This window comes from Panthera pardus, unplaced genomic scaffold, assembly GCF_024362965.1.
Source record: "Panthera pardus isolate Hobbes unplaced genomic scaffold, ASM2436296v1 HiC_scaffold_16, whole genome shotgun sequence".
NCBI classification, from domain to species: Eukaryota; Metazoa; Chordata; class Mammalia; order Carnivora; family Felidae; genus Panthera; species Panthera pardus.
Window position 1 is genome coordinate 129,072,091 of NW_026526721.1, and position 13,159 is coordinate 129,085,249.

The window sequence follows — 13,159 nt, forward strand, 5'->3', positions numbered from 1 at the left end:
CCGCCCCGTCGCGTCAGGACCTCGCCCCCAAGCCGTGGAGTAGCACTCCTCAGGCCAGAGGTCTCAGCGCGGAAGGCCTGTGCATTCTGCATCTAGGCGGCCGACAGAGGCAGTCATGGAGGGCGGTGCCTCCCTCGAGCCCGAGACCACCGAAGTGCTGCCCCAGCACAAGTTCGACACCGGGTCCCTGGAGGCCTATCTAAACCAGCACTTGCCCGGCTTTGGGGCCGAGCCAGAGGCCCACCTGACCGTTGCTCAATACAGGTATCGACGCCGGCCTTCTCCTCCAGCGGAAACAAATCTGTACAGTGTGCTTTTCTTTCTTTGGCCCACGGTGGGTTCGCAATTTCCCCCCGTCCCCGCTTCTTTTCCTGCACTGACTCGCTCTGTAGGTGGGGGCTGCCGTCAGTGGTCCCCTGCATTTCATCCTGGGTATTTCCAATTCGAGGACAATAATGGAAGCACCACAACATTCATGAGTCCAGCTATGAGAAGGAATCTTTGTTGAAGGATGCAATCCTGTACCTGGAAGATTCACTGAGGCAATTAAGGTTGGAAGCTTTGTGGGATAATATAAAGAGGTTTTCTCTCAACTTCTGTTAGGTGACCGTTAGACCTTTTTTTTTTTTTTTTTCCTGAGAAACAGGTGCAATTCCGTTGTAATTGGCAATGTTCTCGAAGGTTGAGTTAATGGCACCAGCTGGTGGGCCTGAATTCTAATCCTAGATCTTCCACTTAGCAAATCACAGCACTACTTTGGGCTTCAGTTCTTTTTGAAGTGAGGGAATGGAACTGGATGACGCTCCTGAGAATACTGTTCTCCACCATGAATCTGGCTCTGGTCTGCTTTATAATAAAAAAACAAATTTAAAAAAAATTTATTCTAAAAATAGTGTTGTGATAAAGGCAGAACTATAGAAACAGTGCTGGCTTCCAGGAAATTCTATCTGCCACTTAATGACTGGGAATTTTAATGTTATATAAACTCCCTGAGAATTAGTTTCCTGATCTGCAATAAGTACTTGCTCCTTTTGATAATTAAATTGCATAATAGTAGGTGAAAGGTCTTAAACAGTGTTTACAACACAAGGCTTCTAGGCTGGAAACCTAAGCTGTTTTTTATTACGCCTACTTCAGCCTCCAGTATCTATTGGGATGTGGTACCTTTTAATTCTATACCACAAAACTCTCTGATCCATCTCCTTTACCACTGTTTTTATTTTCACATAAATCAGTAGTCATGGAATACAAATGCCAGTGATAAGTGCCAGAGGCATATGATATTGAGTATTGTTGCAGGGAGTATGGCCGGAGTCGCAAAAGATGAGTCCGCAAAGTGCAGTTAAGTGAAGGTCCTCATACTCGAGTCGGAATGAGGCCCCGACTCCAGAATGAAGCTTCTTTTTATTAGGATAATTGCGGAAGACTATGTGCATAAAGTCAGCTAAGCAAGTGTGTTCATCAATCTAATGGTTTAGCTTTTCAAGGTTGAATTTGAAGTTAATTGGTTTCTATAACACTAGGAAGGGTCAGGTGTGAAGGAGGATCTGACCCTAGACAACGTTAATGGCTCTAGGCGATCCTTACAAGCCACAGCACAGCCAGCTGTGTTCAGCTGTGTAAACATGCTAAGGCCTTATACCTTCTCCAGCCCTTCCCTTTTGAAGTCTTTTCCTTTGATGCTTCTCTCCTGCATCTCCCACAGCATGTGATACCGACCATGTTTCTTTCTCCAGCTGGGTTCAGCTATATGAGTGCAGGCAAAGAGTTGGACTTAAACTAGAATGGGTGGAGTATGGGGGGCGGCAGTTGCCTGGGTGGCTCAGTTGGTTATGCAACTGACTCTTGATTTTGGCTCAGGTCAACGATCTTATCTCCCTGAGAACCAGCCCCATCGGTTTCATGTTTCACGCTTAGCAGGAATTTGCTTGGGATTTTATCTCTCCTCTCTCTCTCTCTGCCCCTCCTTCTCCCCACCCACCCTGTGCATTTACGCTCCCTCTCAAAATAAATAAACATTAAGGGGGAAAAAACCAGAATGGGGGAAGCCAAGCAAATAATCTGGAGAGGGGTTTAATAAGTATATTAAAGATGCATTCAAGAGGGTGGTTATGTAATTGACCATCAAATTTAAACGAGTGAAGGAAGGATGTGGGGGAAGAGGAAACTGAAGGATGCTAAAAGATAGTATGATCAATGAATGGTAGTTCCCAGGATTGAAGGATTGTTGGAATCAAGGTACCAACCAGCAGGAGTGAGTGAAAAGATAATGGTCAGAGATAGAAATGCTTAACGAGGATGGATTATGCAGTGCTTGAATTGGTGTGTAAGGTGTGTCCCCTAGAGTAGGTGACTGAAGTAGTATAAAGGAAAATATCACCGGAGTAGAAGAATTCAAGGAACTGACACAGTCCTGAGTGTTAGATGAACATCTGACTAGATTTTGAAATTATTAATGAAGATAGGAATAGTGTAAATAAGAGCAATAGTGAATCAGTAGGCAATGAGGGGGAGTGACTTAAGAGCAGTTGGTTGCAACAAGAAAGGGTAGAGTGCAGTAGTCTCATAACATGAGTTTCAAAGCTGGATTGAAGGGTTTAGGCAGGAGGGAGGGCAAAAAGTTTGCAAGTGGCGATGAGCATCAAGAGGGACGTAGACTCCATCTCCAGGCCTACAGGATAGGTGATGTGGGGGAGGGGGGTGGAATCTACCATGTAATAAGCCTGCAAAGGAAACAGGGGCCTCATGGAACATTCAAACTTTAGTCACAGCGAGAAGGTGAAGTGTCCATTCAGAGATGAGAGTGAAGCTGTTTGTGATTATGCTGAAAGACAGTGAGTTCCAGGGGCACAGAGAAAAGATATCAGGAGTTGGGGGAGGGGAGGGTGGGAGAAGAAGACAAAACAGGGCCTGTGCAGAGCCTTATGGGAATTAGAGTATAGTAGGTAAGTGGTGATATGGGAATCTGGGACTTTTGTTGATGACCTAAACAAGGATAAAGAACATAAGGGGCATCTGCCTAGCTCAGTCAGTAGAGCATGAGACTGTTGATCTCATAATGGTGGGTTAAAGCCCCACATTGGGCATAGAGCTTACTTAAAAAAAAAAAAAAAAAAACAAAACAAAACATGATGAGACCAATCCTGGGGGGTTCATGACAGTAGTGATATAAGTGATGGGAAATAAGAAAAGTGAAGTGTTTGGGACTACAGAGGGGCAGTCTTATACTAAGTGCTCTGGGCTCCAACCCCCCCCCCCCCAACAAATGATGCCAATTTAAAAATAACTTTGTTCGGGGTGCCTGGATGGCTCAGCTAGTTAAGTGTCCAACTCTTGATTTCGGCTCAGGTCATGATCTCACTGTTGTGAGATCAAGCCCCATGTCATTTTTCCATGCTGGGCATGGAGCCTGCTTAAGATTCTCTTTCTTCCTCTCCCACCCTCTCTCTCTCTTAAAAAAAAAACCAAAAAAAAAAAAAAAAACCCATACTTTGTTCTCTAAAATGAATAGCACTTTCCATTTGTTTATCATATGAATAGAATGAACCTGTATTATTCTCTTCCCCTGTGTGTATTCAAGTATTCAAAATGTCTAGTAATAGCTCAAATATGATTTTTAAAAACTGTCACTGATCTTTCTACAAATTAGGATCTTTCAGACTTCATAACTCTGTGGAATGTGTTATGTTGTTTTGGTCAGCTTCGTCTATTTCTGCAGTCATGGTTCCACAACAGGGTTCTTCTGTTTGACTTCATCTTTGATTCTGCATTGATGTGTCTCATCTTCCACCATGGCCTTACTGTTGAAAATATAGGATCAGAGCATGTCCTTAGGGGATATTTTGCCTCTCTGCTTCTAATCTCTAGCTTTGTACTTCTAAGCCTCTTGTACTGGATACTCAATGTTTTCCATGCTCGAACACCATGACAGTGGTCTTTTAATCTTTAATTTTCTTGATCTCTTATCTAGAGCAAATACATTTAAAATGCCGTTAGCATCAACATCAATAGTTACTTTAGGGGCACCTGGGTGGCTTAGTCGATTTGAATGTCTGACTTCAGCTCAGGTCATGATCTCATGGCTTGTGGGTTTGAGCCCCGCATTGGGCTCTGTGCTGACAGCTCAGAGCCTGGAGCCTGCTTCAGAGTCTGTGTCGCCCTCTCTCTCTGCCCCTCCCCTGCTCATGCTGTGTCTTTCTCAAAAATAATCATTTAAAAAATTAATGAAAAAAAGTTCAATTGTACAACTCTAAAGTGTGCAGGAGGGATGTTTATTAGTTCAAATTTTCCAAACTACTTGTTATCCTGTATCATTGCTCAATTTCGTGAACCTGAATGGACACACTAAACTGACTGTCAGAGCAGATAGTGAAGGTCAAAGTCCATTTGGTACGATCTGTGGTATTGCACGTAATCAGAACAGTCATTACTCCACCAGTGGTTTCAATACCAAAGGAGATGGAATGATATCAAAGATCAGTGAATTTTGAATAGTTTCAGATTTATCCCTGGACAAGAGACAAGATGGCTGCCTACATAGCTGCAAACATAAGTAACACCCTTGTCAGGATTGATGCTTTTTTCTAATTTCTTGCTTTCGAAAGAAAATTCCTATAGGTATTTCTAAGTTTCTGAAGCTTGGAGATGCAGCTGAAACCGCCCAGTAGGATGACCTTGTGGGCCTGAGACTTATCTAGCAAGATGTGAAGAAAGGCTTAAAGAACCTTTTCTCCTTCTCTATGGACAAATTAAGTTAACTTTCTAGCTTTGTTACTCTAGTAACTCCTTAAAGGTGGCATGTCAGCTGTGTTTCTAGGCAACATTACTTCTGGTAAAAATAATATGTAATTGATAAACTGTAATCTAAACTAGAAGTCCTGGAAATGAACTCTAAGTATCTGGTGGGGTACTTTGGGCTTCCCTAAGTGTAGCAAGTTCTTGTACCTGCTCATGTCCCTTGCCAGGAAGCAGGGAGCTGTGTCCAGAAGAATGTTACTAGAGACAATAGCTCCTGTGGAACATGAGGCTTCTAAGCCAGGGTGGAACCTATGTGGTCCCATTTCTTAGAACCTGAGCCATCACCAAAGGGACACAGGGGTCACCAAGTAGATCCTAGAATGCTGCATGGATTACTGTGATGCCCCTGCTGTAGAAGTTCATCTGATGTTGCCCTGCTGCAAAACCGTATTTCCTGACTTCATATGCTTCCTCTTCTTCTTCTTTTTTTTAAGTTTATTTATTTATTTTGAGGGGGAAAGAGGGACAGAGAGAGAGGGAGAGAGAATCCCAAGCAAGCTCTGTGCTGTCAGCATTGAGCCCTTATGCAGGGCTCAAGCTCACAAACCATGTGATCATGACCTGAGCTAATATCAACAGTCAGCCACTTAACTGACAGCCACCCAGACACCCCTGACTTTGTATGTTTCCAAGTGAACTAGTGCAGAGGGTAGTCAATTAGGTTTTGTGAGACTGATTGTCTAATCAAAGTCTTCTCCAGCCGAGTGAATTTCCCTAACTGCATACTTAAATACGAAGATTCCATCTTTGTTAACTAAGATTTGGCAAATCAAAAATACCACCTCTTTGGTTATAGCAACACATTTCTTTCAGCACCAAATATCTTGTCCAACTCCTAAACAATAGCTATGGCTATTGGCTTATTGATGATTCTTATCATATTGGTACCATCAGTGGTTTCTGGATTATATGGCAACCTGATGTTTAGAGTGATTAAAGTTAGCCATTACTATGTGCACAGTGTTGGTGATGATCTTCCCAAGGTGGGCTTCTGCATTTTGGGGGGTTCTTTTTAGGAACCATAGTATATATGTACACAGAGGAGAAGATTTTAATTTGGTGAGATTTTTTTAACAGAAATATGTATTTTTTAATTTATTTTTCTGTTGAAGTATAGTGTCACTGGGATTTTTTTGAGACAAAATTTATCTTATATAACATTTAAAATTTGAACTATTTTTAAATATACAACTTAGTGGGTTTTAGTATATTCACAATGTTGTGTCACCAGCACCTCTATTTCCAGAACATTTCCATCAACCTAGAAAGCAATCCTTACCTACCAATTCTGCCCTCCTCCCATCCCTTAGCAGCCACTAATCCACTTTCTGTCCCTATGGATTTACATACTCTGGACATTTCAAAGAAGTGGAATCATATAACACATGGTCTTTTGTAACTGGCTTTTTTTCACTTAGCGTCATGTTTTCAAAGCCCATTCTTGTTGCGGTATGTATCAGAACTTTATTCCTTCTATGGCTAACAGTCCATTATATGGCTGTGTTACATTTTGTTTATACATCCGTCTATTAATGGACATTTGGGTTATTTCCATTTTGGGGCTGTTGTGAATAATGCTGCTATGAACATTCACGGACAAGGTTTTATACAAATGTATTTTCGGTTCCCTTAGATCTATACCTAGGAGTGGAATTGCTGGGTCATATGGTAACTCTATCTTCAATAAAAAGGTTTTTGCTTTTTCTTTATATTTCACTTATGTCATTTACTATCTTGAAAGGCTGGTACTTCATATATGATTGCATCATCAAAAAATGCATCAATCAGACTTTTGGCATTAAAAAAAATGTTGTAAGTTTCATTGCTCTTTGTAGCATCACAAATAAATTTTCCCATGTCCCAATAATCAACATAGCTTGAGGTGATCCCATTCTTGACCACTGGCAATGATCTCTATTTTTCCATGTTAAAAGGCACCCACACAGGTTTAGATGGTGCCAAAATCAGTGTTCTTAGATATGATTCCTGGGAAGGATGGGTCTGGCTTGTAGAAGAAAGATGTAGACAATGGAGCTGCTACTGCATTCAATCTGTACTAGTTTTGTCCTTTGCAGATAGAAGCTAAAGGCCTAGGGAGAAACTTCAAAGATTTTTTTTCACTTCCTATTACCTATTACTTCAGAGACTGATTCTTTTAATTATTTGTTTAAGGCCTCTCTTTCATGCTTTTGGAATCTTCAAAAGCTGGGTAATTCTAAACTGCTATATTGTGAATGAAGGTGTAAATTGAATAGTTTTGATATCTGGACGATATTTTTAGTCCATGTGAGAATTTTTGCTCTCCTTGCAGGGAAAGCCAATGCCCTGGTATCTATGAGTTCCTTGGGGCACTGTTGTATTTCCCTGGCCCAGATGTTCACCCTGGTCCAGACACTTCTCTCTTACCAGAATTCCCATTGTGGAGAGCTATACTTAGGTGCTAGCCTTGGTGAAGCATCTGGGGGTTATATCTCTAACAGCAGATGAGGAGCCATTTACCCACCTATTCCAGCATCCTTTAATTAATTTTCTGACTGATCACATACAATTTCTTTTCCCAGCCTTCATTTACTTAGATCTAGGCATTGTTCTAGGGGTACTACTGATAAAATTCATGATTTACAGGCAGGGAGTGAGGTCCTCTCTTCTACCTCTGTGGATTACAGATTCTCCAGCTGCCACTGTGTTATCTGCTTTATATCATCCCAAAACTAGTGTTTTGAGCTGCTGGTAGCACCTCTGTTGATTTCCCAGCACTGAAATTTATTTATTTTCATTTTGTGCTTCTTTTGACATCTTGGTAGCATTTGGGGAAGGAAAATATATCTTTGTAATAGACCTTTTCTCTACTCTTACCCAGATCAGGACAGTCCAATCCAACCTTTTATCTCCAGAAGGGCTATCAAGCATATGTACTCAGAAAAAAACCATCTGGATCACTTCTTCCTAAAGCACATAAGGTATGGTGTACAAATGCAATAATTCTTTTTTAAGTTTACTTATTTTAGAAAGAGAGCAGGGGAGAGGCAGAGGGAGAGGGAGAGAGAGAATCCCAAGCAGGTTCCTTGCTGATGGCACGGAACACGACACAGGGCTCAAACTCATGAAATGTGAGATCATGACCTGAGCCAAAATCGAGAATCAGACATTCAACTGCCACCCAGACACCCCCCCCCCTTTTTTTTTAAATTTTAGAGTACACGAGCAGGGGAGAGGAGCAGGAGTCGGGGGAGAGAGGGAGAGAGAGAGAGGCAGAGAGAGAAAGAGAGAGAATCCCAAGCAGGCTCCACACTTGGTGTGGAGTCCAACACCGGGTTCGATCCCGTGACCCTGGGATCATGACCTGAGCCGAAATCAGGGGTTGGACACTCAACCAACTGAGCCATACAGGCACCTCTACAAATGCAATAATTCTTTGTTGACAAATAAATGCTTTTTATGCACACACACAAAAAAACATTTTAAATTGCTTTTATTTTTTATTTTTTAAAGTGTTTATTTTTGAGAGAGAGCACTCACAAGCAGGGGAAGGGCAGAGAGAGAGGGAAAAAGAGAATCCGAAGCAAGGCCCAAGCTGTCAGCACAGAGCCCAGTGTGGGCCTCAAACTCATGAACTGTGAGATCATGACCTGAGGCGAAGTCTGACATTTAACCCAACGAGTTACCCAGGCGCCCCTAAATTGCTTTAAAAGTCATCTCATGTTATTAAATAATAGATAATGTATTTTATTTATCAGATGAAAATTTCACTTGAATTGTATCCCTTTTTGTTTTTAAAAAGGACTTGAGGAGGGGTACCTGGGTGGTTCAGTTGGCTAAGCATTGGACTTCAGCTCAGGTCATCATTCCAGCACCAGGGTGCTTACAAACACTTCTGTCACAGCCTATGGCTCTGCTGGCTTCTCTCACCTTGGTCATTGTTTAGTCATGTCCCTGCTCTAGTTAATCTTTATCAACTGCTGCTTTATTACAGCTGTCAAAGTGAGCTGCGTGGTTTCTCCTCCTTAGAAGTCATCAGTCACCGCTGAGTCTGGGGCCAGATAAGTCAGCATCACAGCTCTGCTGTGAGCCATGTCCTGAGGTCCTGAGTGATAGGCTCATATATCTGTCCTGGTTGAGGAGACCCTTTTATCATATTGGGTTCCTGTTTCAGTGTTAGCTTACGTCTCTTTGCCTCCTTTCCCCATGGTTATCTTGAACTCCATGGCAGCCTTGGATACCAGGAAGGATTCCCATCCTCTGCTTTAGAAACAAATACCTCTTTAGATCTCCAGAAAAGCTAGTGCTTTTCCCTTCTACCAACACTCACTGGCCTCCCCCACCACCATGTAGCTGACTGTGCTCAGAGCCTTAGAATAGAGACTTGCCTGAGCCCCCTTGAGAGACAGAAAAAGAGAGAAAGAGTAAATGAGAGCAAGCCAGTGAGCCGTGAATTGCTGAGAACATCTCTTTGTGAAATATTATGAAATTTGTGAAATATTGTGATCAGGAACTGTTGCCTTCATATGAGCAGAGCCAGGATGAAGCCCCATTCATGTGCTATCCTTTAGACTAATTAAATTTCTTTTTTTTTTTTTTTTAAGTGCTGGCCTAATTTATAATTGTAATAATTGCTATGACTACATGACTACTTTTAAGGAAAATATTACCCCCCAGGTCATTTGTTGATACTGTTTTAAAATTGATTTGTAGGGGTGCCTGGGTGGCTCAGTTGGTTAAGTATCTGACTTTGGCTCAGGTCATGATTTCATGGTCCGTGAGTTCAAGCCCCATGTCAGGCTCTGTGCTAATAGCTCAGAGCCTGGAGCCTGCTTCGGATTCTATGTCTCCCTCTCTCTCTGCCTCTCCCCTACTTGTACTCTGTCTGTTTCTCTGTCTCTCTCTCTCTCTGTCCCTCTCAAAAATAAATAATAAACATTAAAAAATTAAAAAAAATTTTTTTACGTATTTGTTTTTGAGAGAGAGAAAGAGAGAGAGACAGAGTGCAAGCAGGAGAGGGGCAGAGAGAAAGGGAGACACAGAATCTGAAGCAGGCTCTAGGTTCTGAGCTGTCAGCAGAGCCCAATGCAGGGCTTAAATCCACGAAATGTGAGATCATGACCCAAACTGACGAAGCCACTGACTGAGCCACCCAGGCACCCTAATATTAAAAAATTTTTTAAATAAAATTGATTTCTAACATTAATGTAAGGTCACAAATAGTTATTAAATTTCTGTGTTTCTAGGGTACCTGGCTGGCTCAGTTGGAAGAGCACATGACTCTTTATCTTAGGGTCAGGAGTTCAAGCCCCACACTGGGTGTAAAGATTACTTAAAAAAAATTAATTAAAACTTAAATTGGGGCACCTGGGTGGCTCAGTCAGTTGAGCCTCTGACTTCAGCTCAGGTCATGATCTTGCAGTTCATGGGTTTGAGCCCCATGTTAGGCTCTGTGCTGACAGCTCAGAGCCTGGAGCCTACTTCGGATTCTGTGTCTCCCTCTCTATCTCTCTCAGCCCTACCCCTGCTCATACTCTGTCTTTCTCCTTCAAAAATAAACATCAAAAAAAATTTTTTTAACTTAAATTTCTGTGTTTCTAATTTTTAATAATCCATCATCCTATTTAGATTGATAGAGAATTTAAAGTCCAGAAAGCTTTGTTTTCAGTTGGATTCCCCGTTCCCAAGCCTTTATTGTACTGCAGTGATGCTTCTATCATTGGAACAGAATTTTACATGATGGAACATGTGCAGGTAAGTTAACACTTAATCTTTATTGTTGCTTTTATTTTTAATCGTGAAAATTAGATGTTAATAAATAATAGTTTATTAGTTAACATTTTAGGTAATTTGCTTTGCAAGGGCTTAAACTTTCATTTGAATTTGAGCACAGGCAGTGTAGGAGGGATGAAATAGACTAGGAACAAATTTAGTAATTAGCACGTGTTGACTTATTCTCAAATTTTCCTCTAGATGGCAATAAAGAGCTATATGTAGTGGCAATAACCAAACCCTCCAGATGGTGGACAGAAAAATACTACTCCAAAGAGAATATCAATCCCTTAAGAACAATAAATTCAAAGTGTTTAAAAAAAAAAAATTATTTTGTAAACTGTAACTTGAGAGTAGTTTTGTCCATTAAGTTCATTTTGGAATATCGTTGTATTTTCCCTTTGGCATACATATTCTATTAAACATGTTTTCCTAAGTGAATGTTTTTCTAGCATATTCTACAAAGAATTGTTTTTGCTGGAAAACTGTTATCCTGATTTTTTTTTTGTGGACAATGGGGGATTATGACATTACAAGTAATTGGAGTGAAAAAATGTATTTTGTTTTAAATTATCTATTGTAATTGTTTCTATAGGGCCGAATCTTTCGTGATTTTACAATTCCTGGAGTTAGCCCAGCAGAACGCTCAGCCATATATATGGCCATGATAGAAACCTTGGCTCGTTTACATTCCTTGAATGTACAGTCGTTGCAGCTGGAAGGATATGGTAGAGGTGCTGGGTACTGCAAAAGACAGGTAATGCGTCCACATGAAGAGCTCCTTTTCTCAAGTTCTTGGAAATAATATCCTTGATTAGTCAAAATAAAAACCCATTATACTTTCCTGAAATTTGGGTATAACTTTTAATATCAACCTTTATATTGGCTTTTTGTTAGCAGAAAATAATTTTATATTTTTAGATCAGGTTTGTTCAGCCTAAGCTTCTGTAACTAACAACATGTACATGGATGCAAATTTAAAGCTTTTATGCCTCTTCACTTAATTTATCAATATGTTTTCTATACAGTTTTCCTTTTGAAGTTAACATTTATTAAGCACGATTGTGTGTGTTTAATACTTCCTGAGTACACTGTTAAATATCAAGAAAATAGAAATAAGTTCTTCCCCTAAAGGAACATTTTTTTGAGAGACCTATACATGAATCTCATTTATGTGAAACTTGAAAATAGAATAAAGGAGTATATAATCTAGTAGTAAATTGTTTGGTACTCATCATGAGAGCTGTTCTATTTAGAGGGTGCATATCAGTGTGCCCTTACTTGGGTGGGGAAAGCTTTGTGGGAGAGATCTGTCTTGCACTGTGTATTTAAGTAAAGAGAAAATCTAGAGTGATAGGGAAGAGATGGTGAGCATTTCAAACCAAAGAGACAGCAAGACCAGATATGTATGGGACTATTTGCCTATGTCTGTCTGTCTGTCTGTCTTTCTGTCTTTTTGAGGGGGGCTAAGGGAAGAGAGAAGGGAGTAAGATTTAGAGAGTACTCACACTATGCCAGGCCCCATGGTAGGTAGGTTGCTGACCTACTCTTTTAAAATCTTCATAATAACCCTAAGACATAGGTATTATTTATTACCCTCATTTTGCACATGAGGAATCTAAGGGCTACTGCATATCGAATAATACGTGAATAAGTGGCTTAGGCATAATTTATACTTGAGTCTGTATGATTCCACAGATGAAGGTCTTTACTGCACTAAGTTGACCAGAGATACCTTGGGCAATGGGGAGAGAACTATGAGCTGATGAAAAATATGGTTTCAATTGATGGAGGACTTTGAGTATAATTTGATTTGTTTGTATTTGATTCTAAGAACAATAAAAAGTCTTTGCACTCCTTATACCTGAAATATATTTAGAAGATTCTGTGGGTAATAAGAAAAAGTATTAAAATGAAAAGTAAAAATCTCCCTTCTTCTCCCAGCCCCCATATTTCCTTTTTCAGAGATTACTTGTTTCTTGTGACCCTTCCAGAAATCTGCTATACCTTTTTATTTGTGTATATATGTGTTTGTGTACATTCTTTTATTCTTTCACGAAATAGTTGCAGAATAGAGGCTAGAACCCACATTTCTTGATCCCTGTGCCAGTATTTTTTTTCCTGATAAAAATCTAAGTTAGTAAAAGGGAACTAGATGGAAGAGAGATTTAAATGTTTTAGGTTCATGTGAACGTCACTTAGAGGGATTTGTCTGGAGCATTGAGGAATAAAACCAAATTTGATATGATTGAATTTTGTTTAAATTTAGAACCTAAGTTCTATGTTCAACTTTACAATTTTTCGTATTTATATATCTTTAGGTATCAACCTGGATAGAGCAATATAAAGCTGCAGCTCATCAGGACATCCTTGCCATGAACCAGCTATTTCACTGGCTAATGAAAAACTTGCCAGATAATGACAATGAAGAAAATTTGATTCATGGAGACTACAAACTAGATAACATAGTTTTCCACCCTACAGAGGTATTTAAGCTGTATTTATAATAAATTAATTAGGTCTTAGCACTTTTGACTTGGGACACAAGTACTAGCTAGATATTCCCCTCAGGGTTCCAATGGAGCCCAGCCCAACCCAACCCAACCCAACC

General features: G+C 40.3%; 1 protein-coding gene across 1 annotated transcript in view; it reads left to right on the forward strand.

Moving 5' to 3' along the window:
- Positions 1 to 102: 102 nt before the first annotated feature.
- Positions 103 to 13,159, forward strand: part of ACAD11 (acyl-CoA dehydrogenase family member 11) — a 94,787-nt gene continuing 81,730 nt past the window's right edge. Inside the window, exons 1-5 of the mRNA XM_019436507.2 lie at positions 103 to 264; positions 7,658 to 7,757; positions 10,405 to 10,530; positions 11,144 to 11,305; positions 12,870 to 13,034. Of these exons, the coding sequence (XP_019292052.2) occupies positions 116 to 264; positions 7,658 to 7,757; positions 10,405 to 10,530; positions 11,144 to 11,305; positions 12,870 to 13,034 (702 nt within the window). The 5' untranslated portion in view covers positions 103 to 115. The remainder of the gene's footprint in view (positions 265 to 7,657; positions 7,758 to 10,404; positions 10,531 to 11,143; positions 11,306 to 12,869; positions 13,035 to 13,159) is intronic.